At 40.9% G+C, this 20,474-nt stretch overlaps 2 protein-coding genes across 3 annotated transcripts in view; one reads left to right on the top strand and one right to left on the bottom strand.

The window, feature by feature from the left end:
* The window catches only part of AKAP12 (A-kinase anchoring protein 12), an 82,869-nt gene that overhangs the window by 26,807 nt on the left and 35,588 nt on the right, over positions 1-20,474 (top strand). For both annotated transcript variants that reach the window (XM_019735441.3, XM_074333707.2), the window contains one exon: positions 19,171-19,285. In XM_019735441.3, coding sequence (XP_019591000.3) covers positions 19,171-19,285 — 115 coding nt within the window. The remainder of the gene's footprint in view (positions 1-19,170; positions 19,286-20,474) is intronic.
* On the bottom strand, positions 11,011-17,524 carry LOC148758748 (uncharacterized). The gene is made up of 3 exons (XM_088794066.1): positions 15,692-17,524; positions 14,247-14,471; positions 11,011-12,909 (listed from the first exon to the last, which is right to left on the bottom strand). The coding sequence occupies exons 1-3, from the start codon at positions 15,760-15,762 to the stop codon at positions 12,834-12,836; spliced, it is 372 nt and encodes a 123-aa protein (XP_088650192.1). The 5' UTR covers positions 15,763-17,524; the 3' UTR covers positions 11,011-12,833.

The raw sequence follows: 20,474 nt of genomic DNA, 5'->3' as shown, positions 1-20,474 counted from the left end.
CTTTCTTTTCTCCACACGTTTATTTCTTCAATAAACTCTTATGTAGTGCTCACTGGGTTCCAGGGGTTGTTTCAGGCACTTTATAAATATTAGCTTCTCTCAACAACCTAATGATGTGTAGGTACTTTTAAGCCCATTTGACAGATGAGGACATTGAGGCAAAGCCTGACTGGTGAAGCAGCTTGCCTAAGGTCACAAAAGTCCAGTAAGTGGAGCCTGGGTTGGAACACTGGAGGTCTGGCTCCCTTCTGGGCTTCCTCTAACGGAGCATGCTACATTTTCCCCTTTAGGCCTTGGACTGGTCGTTACCCAGATCTGGCTCATGTACTCTCACCACGAACATTCATAGGGCCCAGGGCAAGAATACAAGTAAAGGCCCATATATGAAGCCAATAAACTGTTAAATGAAATGTTGGTTCTTCTTATCTAGACAATTAAACCTTCATAATGACCTCAAAGACCAGGACTGAGTTTAGAATTCTGAGACCCTAGACCGGGGTGGCCAAACTTTTTTCAACGTTTTTCACCAAGGGCCATATGCAGTAAAATACATAAACAGCCGGGCCACTCACTTGAGGTGAAGTACGTATCGCCTTACCTGGTTTATTTAAGTAAACTAAATATATTTTTGGAACTTGCTGCGGGCCAATTAAAAGTGAATTGCGGGCCACAGTTGGCCCATGGGCCGCAGTTTGGACACCCCTGCTCTAGACCCTCTGAGCCAGAATGTGGTGATTCAAGGGACTCCAGCCTCTTAGTCTGTCGTCTTCCCAGGCCTGGTTGCCCCTACACCTTGAGGGGCCTTCAGCACGTGCGTGTGATCACCCAGCCCACTGTTGGAGCTCTGTCCCTCCCCCATCCTCCACCATAGCAATGCCTCGGGTGCCCTGGGAACTCCATGGTCTTGTGTCCCAGGGCAGGTGGGATGTTAATTTCAGGTAGGTTTGTCCTGTTGGTTCCTGTAGGGCAGGGAAGGCCCAGAAGAGGGCCAGATTGGGGTTGTGTAAAATGAGGGGCCCTTTGGCTGGTGTTATCACTCGTGGTGATTCTTTGAAGCAGTTGCTTTCCCCCCGATGCCTCTTCTCTGTTTACTTGATTTAGCATTAATCCTGGGCTAAACAGGGAGAAATCTTCAATGTTCTTCACCAGTCATCTCTGAATTTTCACCCAACATGAATCCAGGCTATGCTGTGGAAAGCTAGCAAGGGCCAAGCCAAGATAAAAACTCTAAACTCCGTGAGGGTGGGGACAGCATCTCTTACATACACAGCACCGTACAGATAATATGCATTAAGTAAATAATTACTGAATTCAAGTTTAACTATCCTGAACCTTAAGAGTAATCAGAAACCAATAGCATGCACTGGAGGTAGATGGCAGGGAATGGATCAGGAGACCGAGGAACCATGCACTTACATCTGGGGCTCTTGTCAGGACAAGGCATTCTGGAGAGAGAGAGAGAGAGAGAGAGAGAGAGAGAGAGAGAGAGAGAGAGAGAGAGCAGTATAAAGACAGAAAGCCCAGGGTTAAAAGCAGTGAACAGGGATGAGTTCTTTCTAAGTTCAGAAACTGTCACTGACATAACCAAGCTTCAAAGCTGTGTTTTTTGCATTGGCTCAGCTCCAAAATATTTTCAGGTTGATCCCTCCTACCCAGGGCCTCCTCCCTGGTTCCAGCTCCACTGGATGCAGTAGCAGCCTTCCTGCCTCCATTCTTGGCCTCCTTCATTCCATTATCTGTTTTCAGCCGGATTGATGGTTTGGGGGATTTTCAGGTTTGTGTGCTTGTTTATGGTCAACTTACATCCAGTAAAGCATATAAATGTTAAGTGTATAGCTTTTGATGGATTCTTACAAAATGAATCTGTGTGTAAAGAGCTCCCCGGTCAGTTTCTAGAATAATACCAGTATTCTAGGAGCCTCTCATGTGACCACTTCCTGTTTTTACTCCCTGCTATGGACAAATCATGTTCGCACCCCACCCCCAAATCCACATGTTGAAGCCCTAACCCTCAGTGTGACTGTATTTGGAGATAGGGCCTATAAGTAGGTAATTAGGTTAAATGAGGTCATGGAGTGGGGACCTGATTGAAAGGATTTGTGTCCTTATAAGAAGAGACACCAGAGAGAGCTCTCACTTGTTCTGTTTTTCTCTGCCTCCCCCTTCGCCATGTGAGCACACAGTGAGAAGGTGGTGTCGTGCGGGGCGGCCTGCGGGGTCTCAGCTCCTGCTCCCCACATAAGAACGCAGGACATGGCTAGGCCATAAAGGAACACCCACGGAGCCATAGGTAGGGGAGTCACACCACTGTATTCTCTCTGGCGGCTGGGCGAGACACATGCAGTAGTAGCCACATGATCCACAGTCCGCCATTCATTTCTCTGCCTGCCAACCAACCAACCAATCAAGGCAGCCCCACAGTTACATCAGTAGCCAATTGGCTAACCGGTCACAACACAGCTGATGGCCAACCAATCACAGCCGATGGTCACTTACTACCCGAGCCATCACCTCCCCATGCAAGGCCAAGAGCCTGGAAACTGTTCTCGGGGACTCTGTCCCCACAGGTGGCCATCTACAATCTAAGAAGCAGGCCCTCACGAGAAATCAAATTGGCTGGCACGTTGATCTTGGACTTCCCAGCTTCCAGAACTGAGAAATAAATTTCTGTTGTTTAAACCCCCCAGATTGTGGTATTTTGTTATAGCAGCTTGAGCTGACTAATACAGAGATAGAGACTTTGGAGAGTGCACTTAGAGGGTCAATAGAGTGAAATGCAAGATGCAGTATGAGTGTGTAGTGGTCTAGGTTGCAAGGTTCTGTGACTTTAAGAATATGGAAAGACCGTAATTTATGAAGCAGCAGAGTGGGGATGATTGGGATCAAGTAAGACTAATTTCAACAATAAAATCTTACATATTAAAGCAAAATGCTGCCTCCTAATCCCCAGAGGCAATAACTGGAAAACAGTTTTTAAGACATTTGCTGTCCTAATTGATATAAAAACTTTTCAATCTCAAAACTGCTTCCCCATTATTATGTGAATGGGTACGAAATAATATCTTTCTGTCTTGGCAGTGATTCACGTTACTGAGTTTGCCTCTGAACTAGTTTTTCATTGCCAGGAGGTGGTCTTACACATCACAGAGAACTGCATTTCGTTTTCTGTGTGTGTCCTTTTTAAACTACTGATTACCAGAGAGCTTACAATTCTCAATGGAGAGTTTATGGAAAAAATGAAAAGAGGACTTTTTTAGAAGCCTAATGTGCAAATTTCAGACAGATCACTATTAAAACAAAGTTCTTTTTTGCAGTTATTTATTTAGTTATAATCTACTCTTGTTTGGGGGGGAAATTTCATGCAAAAAGGGAGGGTAAATTATGTGAAGAAAACAGAAAAAATATTCCATATATTTCAGTTTACCATTTGACTGGGCTGTAAGGGGCAGGAGAAATTGTTTGCAGGCTCTATGTGATGAAGATAGGTTTTTCAGTCTCCGAATTTAAAGCAAATCATTTCCTGTAAGTTCGCATTTGTTCCCCAAAGAGCAAAGCCTTTGTGATCATTCACACCTATAATATGATCATCTAAAAAAAGATGAAGGCAACAACAATTTTGGGTCACTGATAGAACACTTGTGAAGGCAGAGCCCTTTTTCCTGGGGATGCAAACTGGTAGGAATAGCATTAAGTTGAAAGGATTTTATTCCTATTTCAAATAAAGTCAGCAGGGAAGGCTGGCACCTGTCGGCCCAAACTGTGTGTTCAAATATCCGAGTGGTTTCCCCCTGGCTTGCTCTCAGAGTGCAAGATCAATAGCCGGCCACATTGCTTCCAAGGGAGCTACCCCTCTGAGTTAGACCAGGTGTTGGCTTGCATTCTTAAAAAACAAAAACAAAGAGGCTTTCCCTTTCTAGTAACTCAAATTGGGAGTATTGGAGATGATTTCCCTAGCAGTTAAAGTCTATACTTCTGGAAATTGTTTTATTTGCTTCCAAGTCTTATGCTGAGTGGTTTAAGGAATGAGCCGCCTCTGCCATGTAGACGCCCATTGTTATTTACTGAAGCGCTTGGGGACATAACAAGCCACTTCTACTCTTTGTCTGTCCAGGTGTCAAAGCAGAGTAACCCGTTCCTCTTGACTGCGAGTCCCGAACACGATCTGATTCAAAGGTTAGAGCTCAGAGCTCAGGAGAGCTCAGGGCTTGCATTTTATAGAAGGAAAACGCCAAACAAGAAGCAGAACCATCGCTGGTGGCTTGATTCAGATTCCGCTGTTGTCGGGTGGCGAAGCCCACTGCAATGGTGGTAAATATATTGTTGGGCTAAAGGCACACGATTCAAACTGACTTTCCAAACAATAAGCACTGAAACAAAGTAAGTGCTAAAGTTGGCAGTTATAACTCAAGATCGCAGAGATCTCCTAAAATGTTTCATTCATTATTTTGGGGGGATTGGGATACATTTGATTGTCCCTCATTCCTCCCACCTCCAGGCCATCCCCTTTCAGAAGTAATAACTTCTGCATTGGGAGGACAGAGTTTCTCCCAAATTAATGCCTTCTAAATCAGGGCAGGTACCTTTGAGTGTGTTATATGGGGAAGAAGGCCCACTCTGTGTTCTACTGTATTACTGATGTAGCTGAAAATTAAGGTATTAATGGCATTACTAATGGCAGCTCTAAAAGCTATTTTGACAGGGATAACTTATGATTTATAAATTAGGTTAATGGATTCCTTTTTTAATGGAAACTGCACTTGTATAAGATCACTTATATTCCAGTGATAATTAAGTACCTGCTGAAAGTGCTTTCCTCTCTTAGGCTTATATTTTTCTGGAGGATCCTTTTTTTGTTTTGTTTTTACTAGACATTATAGCACTTTTTTTTTTTCTTTCTTTGAGTGCAGATTAAGAGATTCAGGCTAATATTCTCCACCCCGAATGTTGAGAGAGATGGTTTTACAGCTTTGCATTCCTCCACAAATTCACCATGATGCTGGGCTAGACTGTGAATATATTTGTCAGTTAGGCGATGCTTTTTAAAGTGTTCGCCTATATATTAGTGAATATTCTGACCACCATGTATGTGTCAGAAGCAGAAGTGAGAAGGAATAGCTTTGGGAGCAAACACCAACCAACCAACCAAACACAAAGAGCCCCAAACACCTTATAGTTGATATGGTTTTCACAGAGGTTTGCCAATGAACAGGCTTTGTACAATGTCTGCTTCTTTAGAAAAACCCTCCTCTTGCCCTCAAGTAGGGTTACATCCTGATAAGAAAGTTGATGTATGTGTAGTGTTAACTTATTAAAGGACTTGTAAATGTATTAATTTTTTAAAAGCAGGAAAATACCAAGGAAGAGAAACCAGCTGCCATTTTTCTCTCTAGGTGTTCTCTCTCGCTGAGAGTGACTTCCTTAAATGCAGTCTAGGCCTGGCTAGATTTTCCTAGAGAAACGAAGCACAAGGGCTGTTAAATATAGATAGATACTGTAGCCGGGCAAATTTTGTAAGGGGAGGACGCTGGGGCTGCCCAGATGTCACTTCCCTCATAAGGTTTTACTAATTGTCTTGACTTAACCTCATTCAAAGCCAAGGCTGAGATGCTTCACTTGCAAAGATTTCTGTTGAGAAACCTGAATTGTGATTCTTTGCTCCTTAGGTAATATGATGACTAGCATGTTTAGGGTTTGCGTCAGTTTGTTTTTGTTTTGCTTTAATATACTTTCATTGTCTAAAAGGCATGGCTTGGGAAGAGGCATCAGAACAAATTGGTTTGGAAACTTACTGCTGAGACCGAAGAAATGGATTGACCATCATGAACCTGTTAGAATAGTCGTTATTTTTTTTCTTATGAGAAAGTTATTTTAGCATCTATTAACATTTCTAGGAACTAGTATGATGGAGTTCCTTCTCCACCGAGTACAGGTAACCTCATAGGGGCCATTTGAGTGACAGGCACACTGGGCAGTGTGTGGGACGCCAAAGTGCTGAGCGCCTGCAAGGGCTGAGTGGGAGACGCCTCTGACAGTTCAGTTCACTGCCTTTTTATCTAATGTCACCTTCCTCTCCTCTGCCCCTCAGTGGTGACTTCCAACCTTCACCAGTTTCTTGTTTTCGCATCGCCCCTACCCTCAGCAAGTAACTGCCCTCCCCTTCCTTAGAAGTTACCCCTTGAGGTCCTCCCTATAATCATACCTGCATAGAAACTGCCTCCCCGTGCATGGAAACTCACCCCCTATAAACTCACCAGCATTCTAATTTGTTTTCCTTTGGAGAGATGGTTTCTAGTTGTACTAGTGTCTAGTGTCTCCACTCACCAATTCTCAGGTTCGTTTGGTTAGTATGAGGGACAATGGCTGCCCTGGAATCACCTGGGGAGCTTTAGAAAACTACTGATACCTGCGGCCCCTTCCCAGAGATCCTGATTTAGTTGGGTTGGGGTGTGGCCACAATGTCAACTCTGCAAAGCATTATCCTGTTTTTATAGGTGAAGAAATGGCTCAGAGCATTGAGAAATGGGCTCAGATGCCTCACCACTGAGCAGAGGGGTTCCCTCCCCATCTGTCCAATTGTCAAGCACGCTTTCTTTCCATTTATTGCACAATGCTGTGCTGGCTCCACAGAAGCACTGCAGTATTTTTGCCAGTGAAGAGAAGGGTCCTGCCGTGACCTGCCTTTCATGAATCAGTGGGCCTATACAGATTACCTGTTTCACTCGGACCAGATGTACTGGTAAGCGCTGGCTGTGCCCAGGATGCCACAGGACTGCACTCATGTCACTTCTTTGGCGTGCAGCAGGCCATTTGAATTCTGGGGAGTACAGCCCTAAGCATATACGTCAGAGAAACCCATTTCCATTTATCACTTTAATTCTGCTATTAACCACTCACAAACCCGAAATGGATTCTCCAAAATGGCATCTTCAAGTCCATTATCAGAGCTAAATGTTTAATAACTTTATTAAGTAATTTCTGCCAGGTTGATATAGGAAACTTTCTTTAGGTTCCCCCCCCCCCCCCCCACATAGAAGGAGGCATTTCTGGAAGTCCCTTGGGATGGCTTAATATAGCTCTTGCTGGCTCCCTCCCCTTCCGTCCTTGCCAAGGGCCTTCTATCTGAACAGCTTCCTTCCTTCCCAATGGAACCCCTGCTTAGCAGGCTTCAGAAAGGCTCAGATGTGAGGCGACACTTAATCAATTGAGAAGCAGTTTAGAATTCAGCCTAGGAAGCAATAGCTGCTCTTCAGCACACACAGCACGGCTCCTCCTTGTGGATTAGCAATTTGCGCCTTTTCTCTTCTGTATCTTAAGTTTTCAGTAATGGTGCTAAAAATATTTGGAGTAGAACATTATAGGATAGCAATTGTTGATTCTTGGTTAAATCACATTATCTTAGATGGGCCATCTTTGCAAATTATGTTAATTCTAGTGAAAATAAGACAAACAATGTTGCTTGTTCATTTTCTTTTTCACTCGAATGGAGCATAGTCTTAGAATGGAAGGAGTAACAGGGCGATCAGTAAGTTCTAACTGGATTTTTTAAAAAAAATCAGTAATCATTTTAAGCAGTGTGCTTCCAAGATAGTACAGCCACTAAATTTTCATGCTGATAATGTATGTGATTTAACTTTGACAGTGATCTCAATTATCCTAACTAAATAACATGTTGCCTGTGTTGGATGAAGTTTGGGATAAACTTCCATTCCCATCTCCCTATATTACAGTCATCAACATGGTGTAGAACCCAGAAGAGGTGGTGATACATGCTGCCTTGGGCTGCGTAAAAGAAAGAAACAAACCAACAAGCAAATGAACTGTCTTCTCAAGATGGGAGAAGAGCTTCTTATAAGAGACCCTCTTCTGCCTGCCCCTTTCCTATCTCTGCCTTCTGTAAACAGACGATGGGCCTCTATTATTGAACGCTCTGTTAATACCAGAAGTGCATCTTGATTTGGATATGGGAGTTTATTTTGCCAAGTTTGAGCACTGTATGTTTCTCATTATTGACTCCCTCTGTGGTGAAGTTTCTCATGTCGTGTCTTGGGGACATATCTTTGATTAGGAGAAGTAATATTAGCATCTAAAATTTTTTGAACCTTAAAATCTAAATTTTACTTGATAACGCTGATTTCCTCCGTTTGTTCCAATTATTTATCTGCCAGGCTAAGAAAGTATTTAGCTTTCCTATGGCATGCAGTGATTTTGAGACATTTTATATTATCAGATTCCTAAGCAGGGATGTGATGTAATTACTTCTAATTATTGTAAAATTTTCTACCAAACGCAGACCCTTTGAGAGAAGCAGCCACTTAACTAGAGAGTAATGAGTGGTGTGTAGGTATTAAGTGGGAATTGGGATTTTGACCTTTGACATCTACCATGAATGGAACTAGTATGAACTCGCTGGTACAGGGACTCAAAAGGAACTAGGCCTGAAAATTGTGAGAAATGTCTCTGAACACCAAACTTGTGCTTTTAGGCTGCTAATTTTTATTGTTTCCTTCCCTGGGATATTTTGTTTATTTTGCATCTTGGGTCTGTGGAGGCCTATGAAGTCAAGATAGCTGTTGATTTGCCCTGTACATGTATGTGCCACAACTCAGAAGGGGGAAAATAACTTGTTTTAGACATTCATTATATACGTCATAACACTAAAATGCATACGTTAAAGGTCTGTATCCTGAGGTGTCTAACTTTACAGGTCTTTAGACAAGATCTGTAGACAAGATGTAGGTCCTATCCCATGGGGTTCAGTGTCAAATAACTAACCAATAGATGTTAGGTGCTTACTTTTTTGTGAAATATGGAACTGTAGCATTGCTTTGAAGTTTAAGAAGAGGGTAAATATCATGAAAGTGGGACTTGTTCCCAGTCCTTACCACAAGAACCTTTTGAATTGTGGAGTTGCATAGTCTTTTCCCCTCAAGTGGACACCACAGTTCAACCGTGATTCATTGGAATAAGATCTATGTTAGATGGCTTATATCATTGATCCAACATATAACTAGGAATGCATTTTTTTTTTTTTTTTTTTTTTTGGTTGAAGGCAAGTTAGGAAAAAAAGAATACAGTTCTTCAAATTCAGCCCTTGGAGTTCTTTTTTGATTCTATGAGGGTGAGTAGTGGTTCTTTACAAGGAATGTTAGGATCCACCACCACCAGCCCCCAGGAGAGGAGGCACATTTTGGGGTGGGAAGCAAGGATACCTCATGTTCTGCAATTCCTATACACAGCTTCCACATGGAGGAGGATGCTGGTGGTGTCAGAGGCTTGGCCTCGGATTCAAAGGTTTCTTCGGTTGTATTTATGAAGCATCTCTGTCTAAGTACGATACAGACCTAAATGTTGTGGGGGCTCCAAACATGACCAGGTAGACAATTCACATAATGGACTTTTGGTAGACCATCTTCACACAGTGAATTGTTGTAGTTTGCAGGTGGTGCTTTTTATTTCCCTCATTTCAAGCAGAGATCTTATAAATTCCCGTTGCCTGAAATCAGCACGGTTGCTCTCCCACCTCACCAGATTTAGAGTTCTTTGTTTTCTTTTGCATACTTTCCCAGAGAACCCAGGAGTTTTAATACTTTTAAAAACAACTATAACTTTTTAAAGTAGGAGGGTATTTGATTGAAATGTGTATGTTAAAACATATTGCATTTATCCTGGTGTCTTTAGTTATGGGGGTGTTAATAGCTATGGTTCTGTGGGTAAATTGTTTTAGAATATGCTGCAGTGATCTCCTGCTTAGAGGTTCAGAATGCACATTAAAAAGTCTCCGAAGTCTAAGTAAATCTGCTTATTTAACCTTTTCTACATCAGAATTTCCCAGGCTGATTTGAGCACAGAACACTTCTGAGATAATGCCTCGTATAATGGTATCGGTATACCTGGTTTATCACCAATATTCTTGGATACAAGTTTGAAAAAGCTGACTTTTCATATTTGTAGACAACATTTTTAATAAAATGAGTTCACCTGTAGTGGCCAAGTTCTTTGGGATTTAAGTAAACAATATGAGGTATTATTTTCTAAGACAGTTAACAATTTGAATATTAGCACTCAATTAAATTGAAAGTTAATTTTGCATGCTAAATGCCAACCAGTGGTTTTAGTGGATCTCTCTTATCTTCCATTCTTTCTCATGTCTGCAGGAGTGAGTTTGAGTTATTCCTCCTGAAACTACCTTAAGTCATTTTCAGGAATTTTACTGAATGTTGTGAAGCAGCAGGAAATCACGGATTTGTAGACAGTAGCCAGAGACTTTGTGGTATATAATATATACCCTCACCACGTGGCATGTGCTGTGCAGATACTATTACAGAAGCTTTCTTTAAATAGTGAGCATCACAATTTCAAAATAAGAGTAATCTTTGCATTCTGAACAGAAGAATTTTTTCCACTAGGACTTAATTACATTAATGGAGCATGACAAAAGTGTTCTAATCCAGTCAAGTATGAATTTGGTTAAATGTTGCTTTTTGGTGAGTATTTTTTACTTCTGGCAGTTGGTTGGAGGATGTTGTCTAGTTGAAGAGTACTGCAGACTCTGAAGTCAGATCTCAGTACTGAGTATCTGCAAGATAAAATGGTGGTACATGTAGGGGCCCGACAGCTGGACCGGGGAAAGGGAGCCACCCACATTGACTCTGGACAATGATGATGGGATGCTCGCCCCCTTTTCTGGGTCCTGCAAATTAATAGTCATGTTCAAAGTAATGTCACCAATAAGTAAGGGGACATTTTTGTTTGCTGGTTTAATTTTGCTGAATGTCTGAGTAGAAAGAAGTAGCATGAAATTAAAAACAAATAGACGTTTTATTTAAAGATCAGAGACTTCAGGGCATGAGTATTTTAAGAGGTGGGACTGCTGCCACATTTACAGGAGGGTCCGTCACCTCTTTCAAGAGGAAAACTGGGTTCAGAAAGAGATCTCTAAAGGTCAGCTTCTCAGAGATAAGGACTTCTTAGATTTAGAGGTCACTAGAATCACTCCTGACCTGGGGTACATACTCTTCTCAATTTCATGTGGTTTGAAAGAGCTTTTTGGCTCAGTGTGTTGACAATACCTTGAAACTTGATAAGCAGTTCATATTCTCTCTCTTTGAAAAGCCTTGCAAGTTAAAAGGTCTCTCCATATTTTTTGTTTGTGGATTGCCTTAAATCCTTTTTAAGTTCACGGAATAAAAAAACATCTTCCTTCCTATATCAGGTTTGCTATAGCACTGTTTACTACCATGTTTCCCCAAAAATAAGACCTAACCGGAAAATAAGCCCTAGCATGATTTTTCATGATGACATCCCCTGAACATAAGCCCTAATGCGTCTTTTGGAGCAAAAATTAATATAAGACCCGGTCTTATTTTTGGGGAAACACGGCATATATCTTGGGCTAATTAGAAATTTGGTCACTATCAAGGGATGAAACATTTTAGTATTTAAAAGAAAACAATTTAAAATTCTGTTGACTGTATATCTCTAACAACGAAGGACTTTATAAAAACATAAACACATTATTGCAATCATACTTTACAGAAATAACAATGTTGTTTCAGAATCTGAAAGAAAACCTTTAAAAATTATTTTAACACTGACATTTCCATAGATTTTATTTTTGCGTTTCAGAGGTGGACTGTCCTTTGGTAGCGTGGTTTCATACTGAAGCACAGCATCTTAAGGCTAACTTGTTGGAAAGCATGGTTATGTAGGAGAGAAATGAAAGAATTCAGTCCAATTTGCTCACAAAAATTAGGGCTGTTGACAATTTAAAATTCTTATAAATATGGATTGCTGACGAAGTAATCAGTCTCCAAATTCAGCCTCCAAATTATTTTCCGCCTTTTTCTAAAAATTTAAAAATACATTGGAAAATCCTCTGTGTGCTTTGTGTTTAAATTAAAAAAAGGGGGGGGATGAAATATTTTTGCCATTGTCTGGGTATTTGCTGTTTGGACAGTTTGGTTCTAATGTGAACATACTGATCAGAGCTATGGCGACTGACTTACATAAAATAAGTCTTCAGCCATAAAGATGGCCAACGTTTTAAGTGATGTTGATAGATGCACTCACTAACAGGTACTATGCAGCTGTGTGTGTGTGTGTGTGTGTGTGTGTGTGTGTGTGTATGTGTGTGTATGTGTGTGTTGGAGGGTGTCACTTACAGTCCCATTTCTGCAGTAGTATAACTTACTCTTGCTACCTGACGGGTCAAACCAACCAGGAAGCCCAGGCGGAAAAGACTCCAGCCTTCCAGCCGTTGTTTCCTTTTCTTGTGACAAGTCTGTTCCAAGGCTACAGCTATTAGAATGTAGCCATGGCCTGCGTCTTGAGCTGCAACACTGCTTGAGTGTGTGTGATCAATGTAGTGAGGTGTGTCCCATGTACAGAGCTATGTCTAATTTTGTTGGAGTCCCTTGTGTCAAATCTAATGCTGCCTCCTTCAAAACTCCCCTCAACACAAACATGAGGCCAATTTATGAGAGGCCAGCTTAGTGTGAAAGAAAGGACTGGAAAAATGCTGGAATGGAACACATGCCATGATCCAAGTCAAGTGGACGGAGACTCACGAAATGGCTGCTGAGTGCTTTGCAAGTTAGGGAGGGAACATTCATCTGAATGTCAAACAATCCATAAACAGAGATGGTATTGGTTCCAATTTATAATTGGGACTCAAACCCAGATATTGTACATGCTAGCTTCTGTCTGCTGGTTCCCCATACCTGCTATGGGTTAAAAAAAAAAAAGAAAAAACTCAGGTGGCTTTCCTTCATTTAGACCTCTGTATAAACTACATGCCCCTTTTCTCCTATCCAACCGTTAGCACATGAAAAGAATTAGAAGTCTTCCAAACTGCTGTTTGTTGTGTGCAGAGGGTGAATAAAACAGGCTAGAACTCTTGCAGCTTTCATTCTAGAGGGGAAACAAACATAAGCCAAGTCATGGCCATTAGGTCAAATTGAGAGCAAATAGTACAACAAAAATAGCTAAAACTGATGTTAATAGTTGATATTGAAAACTTAATGTGTGTCGGGTGATATTTCAAATATTCTTTCAGGTAGATACAAATGAGTTCTTCCCCAGTTTACAGAGAAAGGGAGAGTATGAAAAGCTAAATAAGGTATCCAAGGGCCACAGATGAAGTAAGACCCTGCCTTCCCAGCCACTTCCTGTTTGCTGGCCTGGAGTTTTAGCCTGCAACAGTGATGGGCAATTATAACATACCAGATTTGAAATATTTAATCTTGCCCCAGAGTATCCAGCCCTCCACTCTGCTTCTGTGCCAGCTTCTGAGCCTGTCATCCAGGGTTGTATGAATATGCATTGGTTTGCATGAAAAAGCTCCTGAAATATGATTCACTGATTCACTTTTTCTATCTTAAAGCAATTCTGTTTTCCCAGAAAATTCATGGAGCTGGTAGAAATTAGAATTAAAATGCTTCACTCTAAAAGCAAAATTTTCTTGTTTCCTGTCCATACTGAAAATAAACAAGCTAAATTTGTGAAGGAAAAGCTCCCCCAACACCCAATTGTAAAAGTAATCATGTTAATTATATAAAGAACAACACAGAAAAGTAGAAAAATAAAGGATATCAAATATTCATATAGTTCCCGCCCCAATGATAATTTGGTATATTAACAATTTGGTAATGTTGTTGCTATTTTAAAGTATATTCTTGTATATATAACTGTTGAGTTTGCTTTTTAAATTTAATAGTACAATATAAAATACATCTCCACATCATTACATAGGCTTTGTAGGTACCATTTTTTTAGTATATGTGCTGCCGAAGCGAGCACATTTTTTAAAATGCCTACAAGATATGTTGTAACCACCACTCAAATTTTGGGTACTTACAATTGTTTTTTATTTTAAGTTAATTTTTTTGTTTATCTTTTGCTTTCTTTCCTCTGAGTTTTCTGGGGTTTTTTGTTCTGTTTTGTTTTGTTTGCAGTGACCTTCACTGTAGGAATTGGATCAATTTCATTTAATTAGTTAATGCATCTCCTCTTCAGTGCCTTGCTCTCTGTCCTAAAGTTTTATGCCTTGTTTAGGCTTTGATTTTACAAAGCTTTCTGCTTAGATGAGTTTGAAATAAAAATGGTTACTTTCTAAAGCAACTTTTTCAGTTACTTTTTCTACGCCTTTTGAAACCCACAAATCTATCAGTGCTCTGGAAATGACGGAAAACTTTTAGCATAAAACATACCCTAGGATGGTTGGTATTGTCATGATGACTTAGACTTACATTCTCACAGCTTGTGCCGTTTTTGTAAAATGGGTTGGCCATTTGTGTCCTACTTGGAGACTGCTGGTAAGTAAGCAGCTCAGTCCTGAGCGGAACACCGAGGCCGTGCCTGTGCAGCTCGGATCACTTGGTTTGCGTTCCAGCGTCACCACTTCATGGCTGTCACTTTGGGTGCAGAACTTGTCTGTGCTCTGCTTCCTTGGCTGGAGTGGTGATAGTAGCTTCCTTAAGGAAGAGGATTAAATTAGCAAGTGTATATAAAACACATGATTGTGAAATGGGTACATAACACATGTATCAGTATATCAGGAGACTCTGAGGGATGATACTCTCTCCTCTGTCTTGGTCAATGTTTTTGATTATAGGATGTTAACGTATGGCTTGGCTGAGGACATTGATATGCTAATCACATTGGGAAATAATATGAACAAAAGAGTTGAAGCTCTATGAGGGCAGTTTGGCCCGTTGGCTCAGAAGATCTGAAAAGGTTTATGAACTTTGGAAAGCCAGGTTAATGGCATGCTTATAGCCTAAGAATGATTGTATTTTTCACCTTTATAATGAAATGATAAAGTGAATAAAAAGAACACAATGTATCTTCCCCTACCCCTCTCCAAAGGATAAAACCAAACAACGAAGATTCCACAGAGGTAGCCACTGTTAAAGATTTGGGATATATGATTCCAGACTTTTATTAATGCTTATATGAGTACAAACACTGGAGTGAGCTCTCTGCTTCCACTTCCCTCCCTCCCCGTTAGTGAGTTATTTTGTTTTATTTTATACACAAAGGAATCAAACATTCTCAGCCACTTGCTTTTTTTCCACTTAAATTGGAGACATCTACCCACATCAGTGTGTTGAGATTTACCTCATTGCTTATGATGCTGTCTATTATATGGGTGTCTCGTAATTAATTTCACTTTTCCCCTCCACTGACAGACACTTAAGTGTTGTTATTCTTATAAGTTATTGTGTGTTTCATATTCTTGTGCTTAGACTCGCATACACATGTAAAGCCATATCTATTAAATGGATGGTGGAGCCAATGGGCATGCACGCTTAAAATTATTCCCCAAAAATAACTGTTCACTGATTTATACTCTAATGTCTATTTTCTTCTGTTTGACATTTTAAAACTTTCACTTTCAAAACATTGAAGAAAAAATTAGACTTAAAATGCTTCACTCTAAAAGCAAAATTTTCTTCATGTTTCCTGCTCATACTAAAAGTAAACAAACTAAAACAATAATTCGTGAAGGAAGAGCTCGCCCACTACCCAGTTGTAAAAGTAATGAGTTTTACAAGTAACTTGAAGAGGTTTTTTTTCCAAGTCTGGTCAATGGATAACCTTTTTTTATTCTAATCTGTGTGTGTGTGTGTGTGTGTGTGTGTCCTTGTTCCATTCACAAGGCTCTGGTTCCTTCCTGGTTACAGCCACTTACCAGTTCTGCTTCTTGGGTTCTGCGGCTGTAGTTGGGATGAATGGCGCTGCTCCAAGCCTCATCTGCCGCATGGACTGTAGGACACTGGCCCATCCCCACCTGTGTTTGTCATCCAGTGAGAATGTATAACCAGGAGCATTACTTTTGTGGTGACAGTAGTTACTTTAGTAGGCTCACCTCCTTTTCTCCCAACATCCTGACAGCTGTGAAGAGCTCATCTGTTTTGTTGGTTCATTAGAGGGCCTTACTCCTGTGAAGAAGGAAAGGGAACCGAAACATCTGGTTATTTTTCTGCAATGCTTTGGCTACCATTTTGGATGTTCTCAGTGGTTCTTAACAGGAATGAGAAGAAAACACTGTGGCTGGGAGCATTTGAGATCTTTTCTTCAAAGCTTGTTTAGTTGTAATGTGGTAATACTTTATGGGAATAAACTCTGGCTGACCTACTCAAAGTATATAAGCTTGAAAACATTTTGGGTCTTGATTTTCTCAAAGGAGGTGTTTACCCTTTTGAAAGCACAAATCCACTGGGAAAATGGGGTTTCTGGTGCTTACTATGTTTAAGTGCAAGAAGCATGTCTTTTATCCAGTTCTTATCTCAAAAGACATAACTTTTGAGAGAATGACTAAGGACAAGCCAGATATATGTTTATTGATTATTGATAAAGAAATGCATCTACAATGTATGAAGCAATCAGGTTATAAAAAAGCATGTATTCTTTTTTTTTTTTTTAAGGAAAGAATGCACATGTCCATGTACATATATACACACACAGAAAAGACAGAGAGGACTTAAACTTATGTTAAGGCATCTTGGATTAGGCTTCTCAATTTGAGGTGACTTTAACATATTAATAACTCTCAGAGGCACCTGAACCCTTAGCAATAGTATGTATAATGGTTGGGGATGGGAGAAAAGGAAAACAAAATCTTTTTTTTTTTTTTGGCATGGAAAACAGTGAACTATCCATCCTCAAAAGCACATGAGATTTTGTACAGAACATCTCTAAGTGAAACAGAATGTGGAAATGTCTGAATGTGGCTAGAAATGAAGTCCCATTTATGTGTGGAGTGTTGTGTCATGAGCTCTAAATGCTCACTCAAGATGTCACCCATGGGGTCACAGCTTGGGTACACTTGCTGGACCCAAGCTATGCATATACTAAAGTAGGCTCAAAACTCAGTTTCAGTGCTGTCACTGTCATAAATTGTTACCGAAGTTAGTTCATCAAGTGCCTTTCTGGAGTACAGATGGTTGCCCTGTAGACACTAGGAATGACTAATCCAAAATTTACTCATTCGTGTTAGATACCAGGAAGGCTAGCAGGTGATGTCATTTTCTAAAGCGCATTTTATATCATCTAATGTACTTCACTATAGACGTGTAACATTTCTAAAAGTAAACGGAAGCTTGTGCCTATGTCCTATGGGTCCTTCATGTTTAAAGGTACTCAACTTGGCTGTGGCTAAAGGTATCTTGGATTTGACAATTCATAAGGAATTATGAGGACTCTTTCAAAAATTATAGAAACTCTGTAGAACTCTAAAACCGCAGAGTTCTGGTTCTTAAACCAAAGGAACAGTTGTTCCACATTTGTTGCATTGAAATTGAGATATTAGAATGGCTTTCTCACGTTCCCCGTTTAGTTTGCCATATCATGGTGTATATGTCAACATTTTTTAAGTTTAAGATTTTTTTGGATTACCATGTAGCCCTCACTGTTAGGTGTTTCCTCCTTTCCTCTCTTGGTTCTTCACGTTATTAATCAAATCTAAGTCTAAGTGTGCATAACTTGTGGTATTTGGTTAAAATATTCTTGCTAAACGCTGACATTTTTGCCGATGAGCATAGTGGAGACCTTCCCCCCCCCCCCCCGCGCTTTTGTCTTTAGGTTTCATTTTAAAGTCCCATCTTTCATGTTTTGGTAAGCGAAGACTTTAAGTGGAAATGTAATCTGAGTATGCTGTCTAATAAATGGACTCAGCATAGGCCTTTTGAAGCCAACTCTCCCATCTGTAGTGTATGTATTAAAGTACAGTGGTATTTAAAGAGGCAGCTCATGCAGTTGGAGGGCAGCTTTGCTGAGAGCAGGGAACAGCCAGGTGAAACCAATTTAGCACAGTCCAGGCCTTCGGGATTGACTGTCTTGAACCCACTGTCCCTTCAAGGTGCTGACCAAAGTCAGCGATGTGGCCAGCGTGCTCCGTTTGTCTGTCAGCAGCATGGAATGATGCCAAATGGAGTGTTGAGCTTTAAGATTTCTTCGGAGTAGCAGGTCTGGGTACTGTGGAATACTCCTGAAGGCGGTTTCTTGTTGTGCGTAGTAACAGGTCCTTCAATTTATAGTGTTGTAGAAAACCCTGGAAGTAGTCCTGTGGACCCCCGGCCATCAGGCCACAGCCGCCTCCATTGCTGAGCTGTGGGACCTGAGTCTAGCCACCCAGACCCTCTGCAATACTTTGAGTCTCAATGTCCTCATCTGTAAAATGCAAACAATGGCACCTGCTAAGTTGGTTTTTAGACATGAGAAATGTATAAGAACTATAAAGCACTGTTAAAATCTTTAGGTTCCTAATGGTTATTAAATTTTGTTACCTATATTCTTAGGATTTAAAAAGTGACGTAAGGGCGCTGTCTATTATCCACTGTTTTTGCAACTGATGACATCAATTGCACAGGATACCCTATGGAAAAGATTACAGATGACCATTTTAGTAATAATTTTAAGGCAAAAACAATGACTCATAAAATCATGTGTTACATACTCGTATCTTTTCTTGATTCACTTGGCTCTGGATACACTGGCCTTTGAAACAAGGGGTCTTCTAACTTGCCCCCCTTCTCTGCACCCCCTTTACCCTTTTCTCACACTCCTCTCATCTGGGGAACTTAGACCTCAGTTTTACCTTTACTTTCTTAGATAAGCCCCCTGTCACCTAGCCTCAGTTAGGGCCCCCTGTTTTTTGTCATTTGCTCTATGTATTCCTTCTTTGTGAGTTTCCATAGCTGCAAGTTAGTCATTATTTAACTGTCTGCCCTCTACCTTGAGGACACATTGTCACTTACGTATATTCTAGTCAAATATACATAACCTGTGTCTAATCACAAGGAAACATTATTGTAAATATTTTTAAAGTCTGCCCTCCATAGTAGTTTGTAAGCTCAATGTGGTGGGGACCACAGTTGACTTATTCTTTGTTGTTATATCTCAAATAGGCCTGGAACGTGGGTGTGTAAATCATTGGTGTTCAGATGAATGAATGAATGGTGTGCATGACGACCCAGATATAAAGCCTTACCTGCTTGATAATAGTTCCTTTTGTAAGGTAGCTGGGTCATTCAGATGAATAAAACTTACATCTTCATTGTCATTGACCCTCCATTTTTCTGTGTTTCTCCTCTGAATGATTTAGTCTTGAAATTACAGTATTTCTAACTTGGTTGCGAAGACTGAAATTAAGTTCTGTCTTCCCTGTAGCTCCTACAGAAGAACGGTCAGCTGTCCACTGTCAACGGCTTAGCTGAGCAAGGAGAGCTTGGCCTCCAGGAGGAAGCTTTGAATGGCCAGGAGGAAGAAGTCGTTGTCATAGAAGGTACGCCGCCTTTCCAGACTCTGGGCAGAACCAGGTTGTTTGCCGGAGGGCAATCAACACCTGTGATGAATCCGAGGAGGAATGCTAAACCCTGGTCTGGGCAGAATACATACTGACTTACCACTCGGGGGTCGATGATGTTGACAACAAAAGCAGTTCATTGGTGACAAAAAGCGGTATTTGAGCATTTGGGTAGGACCTGTATTTAGGAAGTTATACCAATTCTTGGGTATAGGAAGTGAGTCATGTTTCTTTTCTCTTCGACATCCTGATCTTTTTTGTTTGTGTGTTTTTCTACTATTGCCTTGTCCCAGCTACTTGTCTGATGTCAAATGTGAATCCTTGTGGGAAACACTGGAGTCATTGGTTGCTGTAAGAGTCAGTATCTCTCACTCTAGAGAATAGTCTGCTATACATGCACACGTTTCTCTGGTAGTGTGCGTTTCAAGGTGCATACCACTCTTTGCCCAAACTATGATATGCTGCATGTTTTATAGTTCCTGAGCCCAGAGATCCTAGTGGGGTGGTTATCGGAAAAGGAGTCTTTCACTGCACCATCACGGGTTTGATTTTAGCCCACATGGGGTGGCGAGAATCACACTTTAGGGTCAGATCAAGCACCTTCACCAGTAGGTCTCATGTGAAAGGCTACATGTGGAAGAAACACCTTCCTCTGTTCGTGAGTTCTAGTCTCATCATTCTATTTATGCATAAATGAAGGAGTGATTTAACAACCACTATCGAAGATATATAAACTGGTGATTTGGCATAAAGTACACTGACGCTTATGTGTAATGTGAATAAGACAAGTGAATGGGAAAGTCCTGTGAAAAGAGACTGGCCGTTGCCTTAGTGAGATGAGATTCTTCCGTCCTGTGGATCCCCCTCTTGTTCAGTGCCCCCATGGCAGTGCTTTCAAACTGTAGGGGTGGCAAATTGCTCCCCTCTTCCCTTCTAGGTTCTTTGGCTGGTCAAACAAAATGACATGACACATTAACAAGAGAGAAACATTTAATTATGGACATACGGGGCCCCATAAAGATATGAGACACAAAAGGCAGCCAGGTAATTGAAGCTTATATAACATCCTGAGCTAAGGAAAGTGGAAGGGGGTCTGGAGATACAAAGGGGAGGAAGGCCATTCACAGGAAGGCAGAGGAGATGTTGGAAAACAAAGTTTGCCCTGTTA

This window comes from Rhinolophus sinicus, chromosome 2, assembly GCF_057876585.1.
Source record: "Rhinolophus sinicus isolate RSI-liver-muscle chromosome 2, RSI-T2T, whole genome shotgun sequence".
Classification (NCBI taxonomy): Eukaryota; Metazoa; Chordata; class Mammalia; order Chiroptera; family Rhinolophidae; genus Rhinolophus; species Rhinolophus sinicus.
The sequence above is the reverse complement of the archived record's forward strand: the minus strand, read 5'-3'. Positions and strand labels throughout refer to the sequence as shown.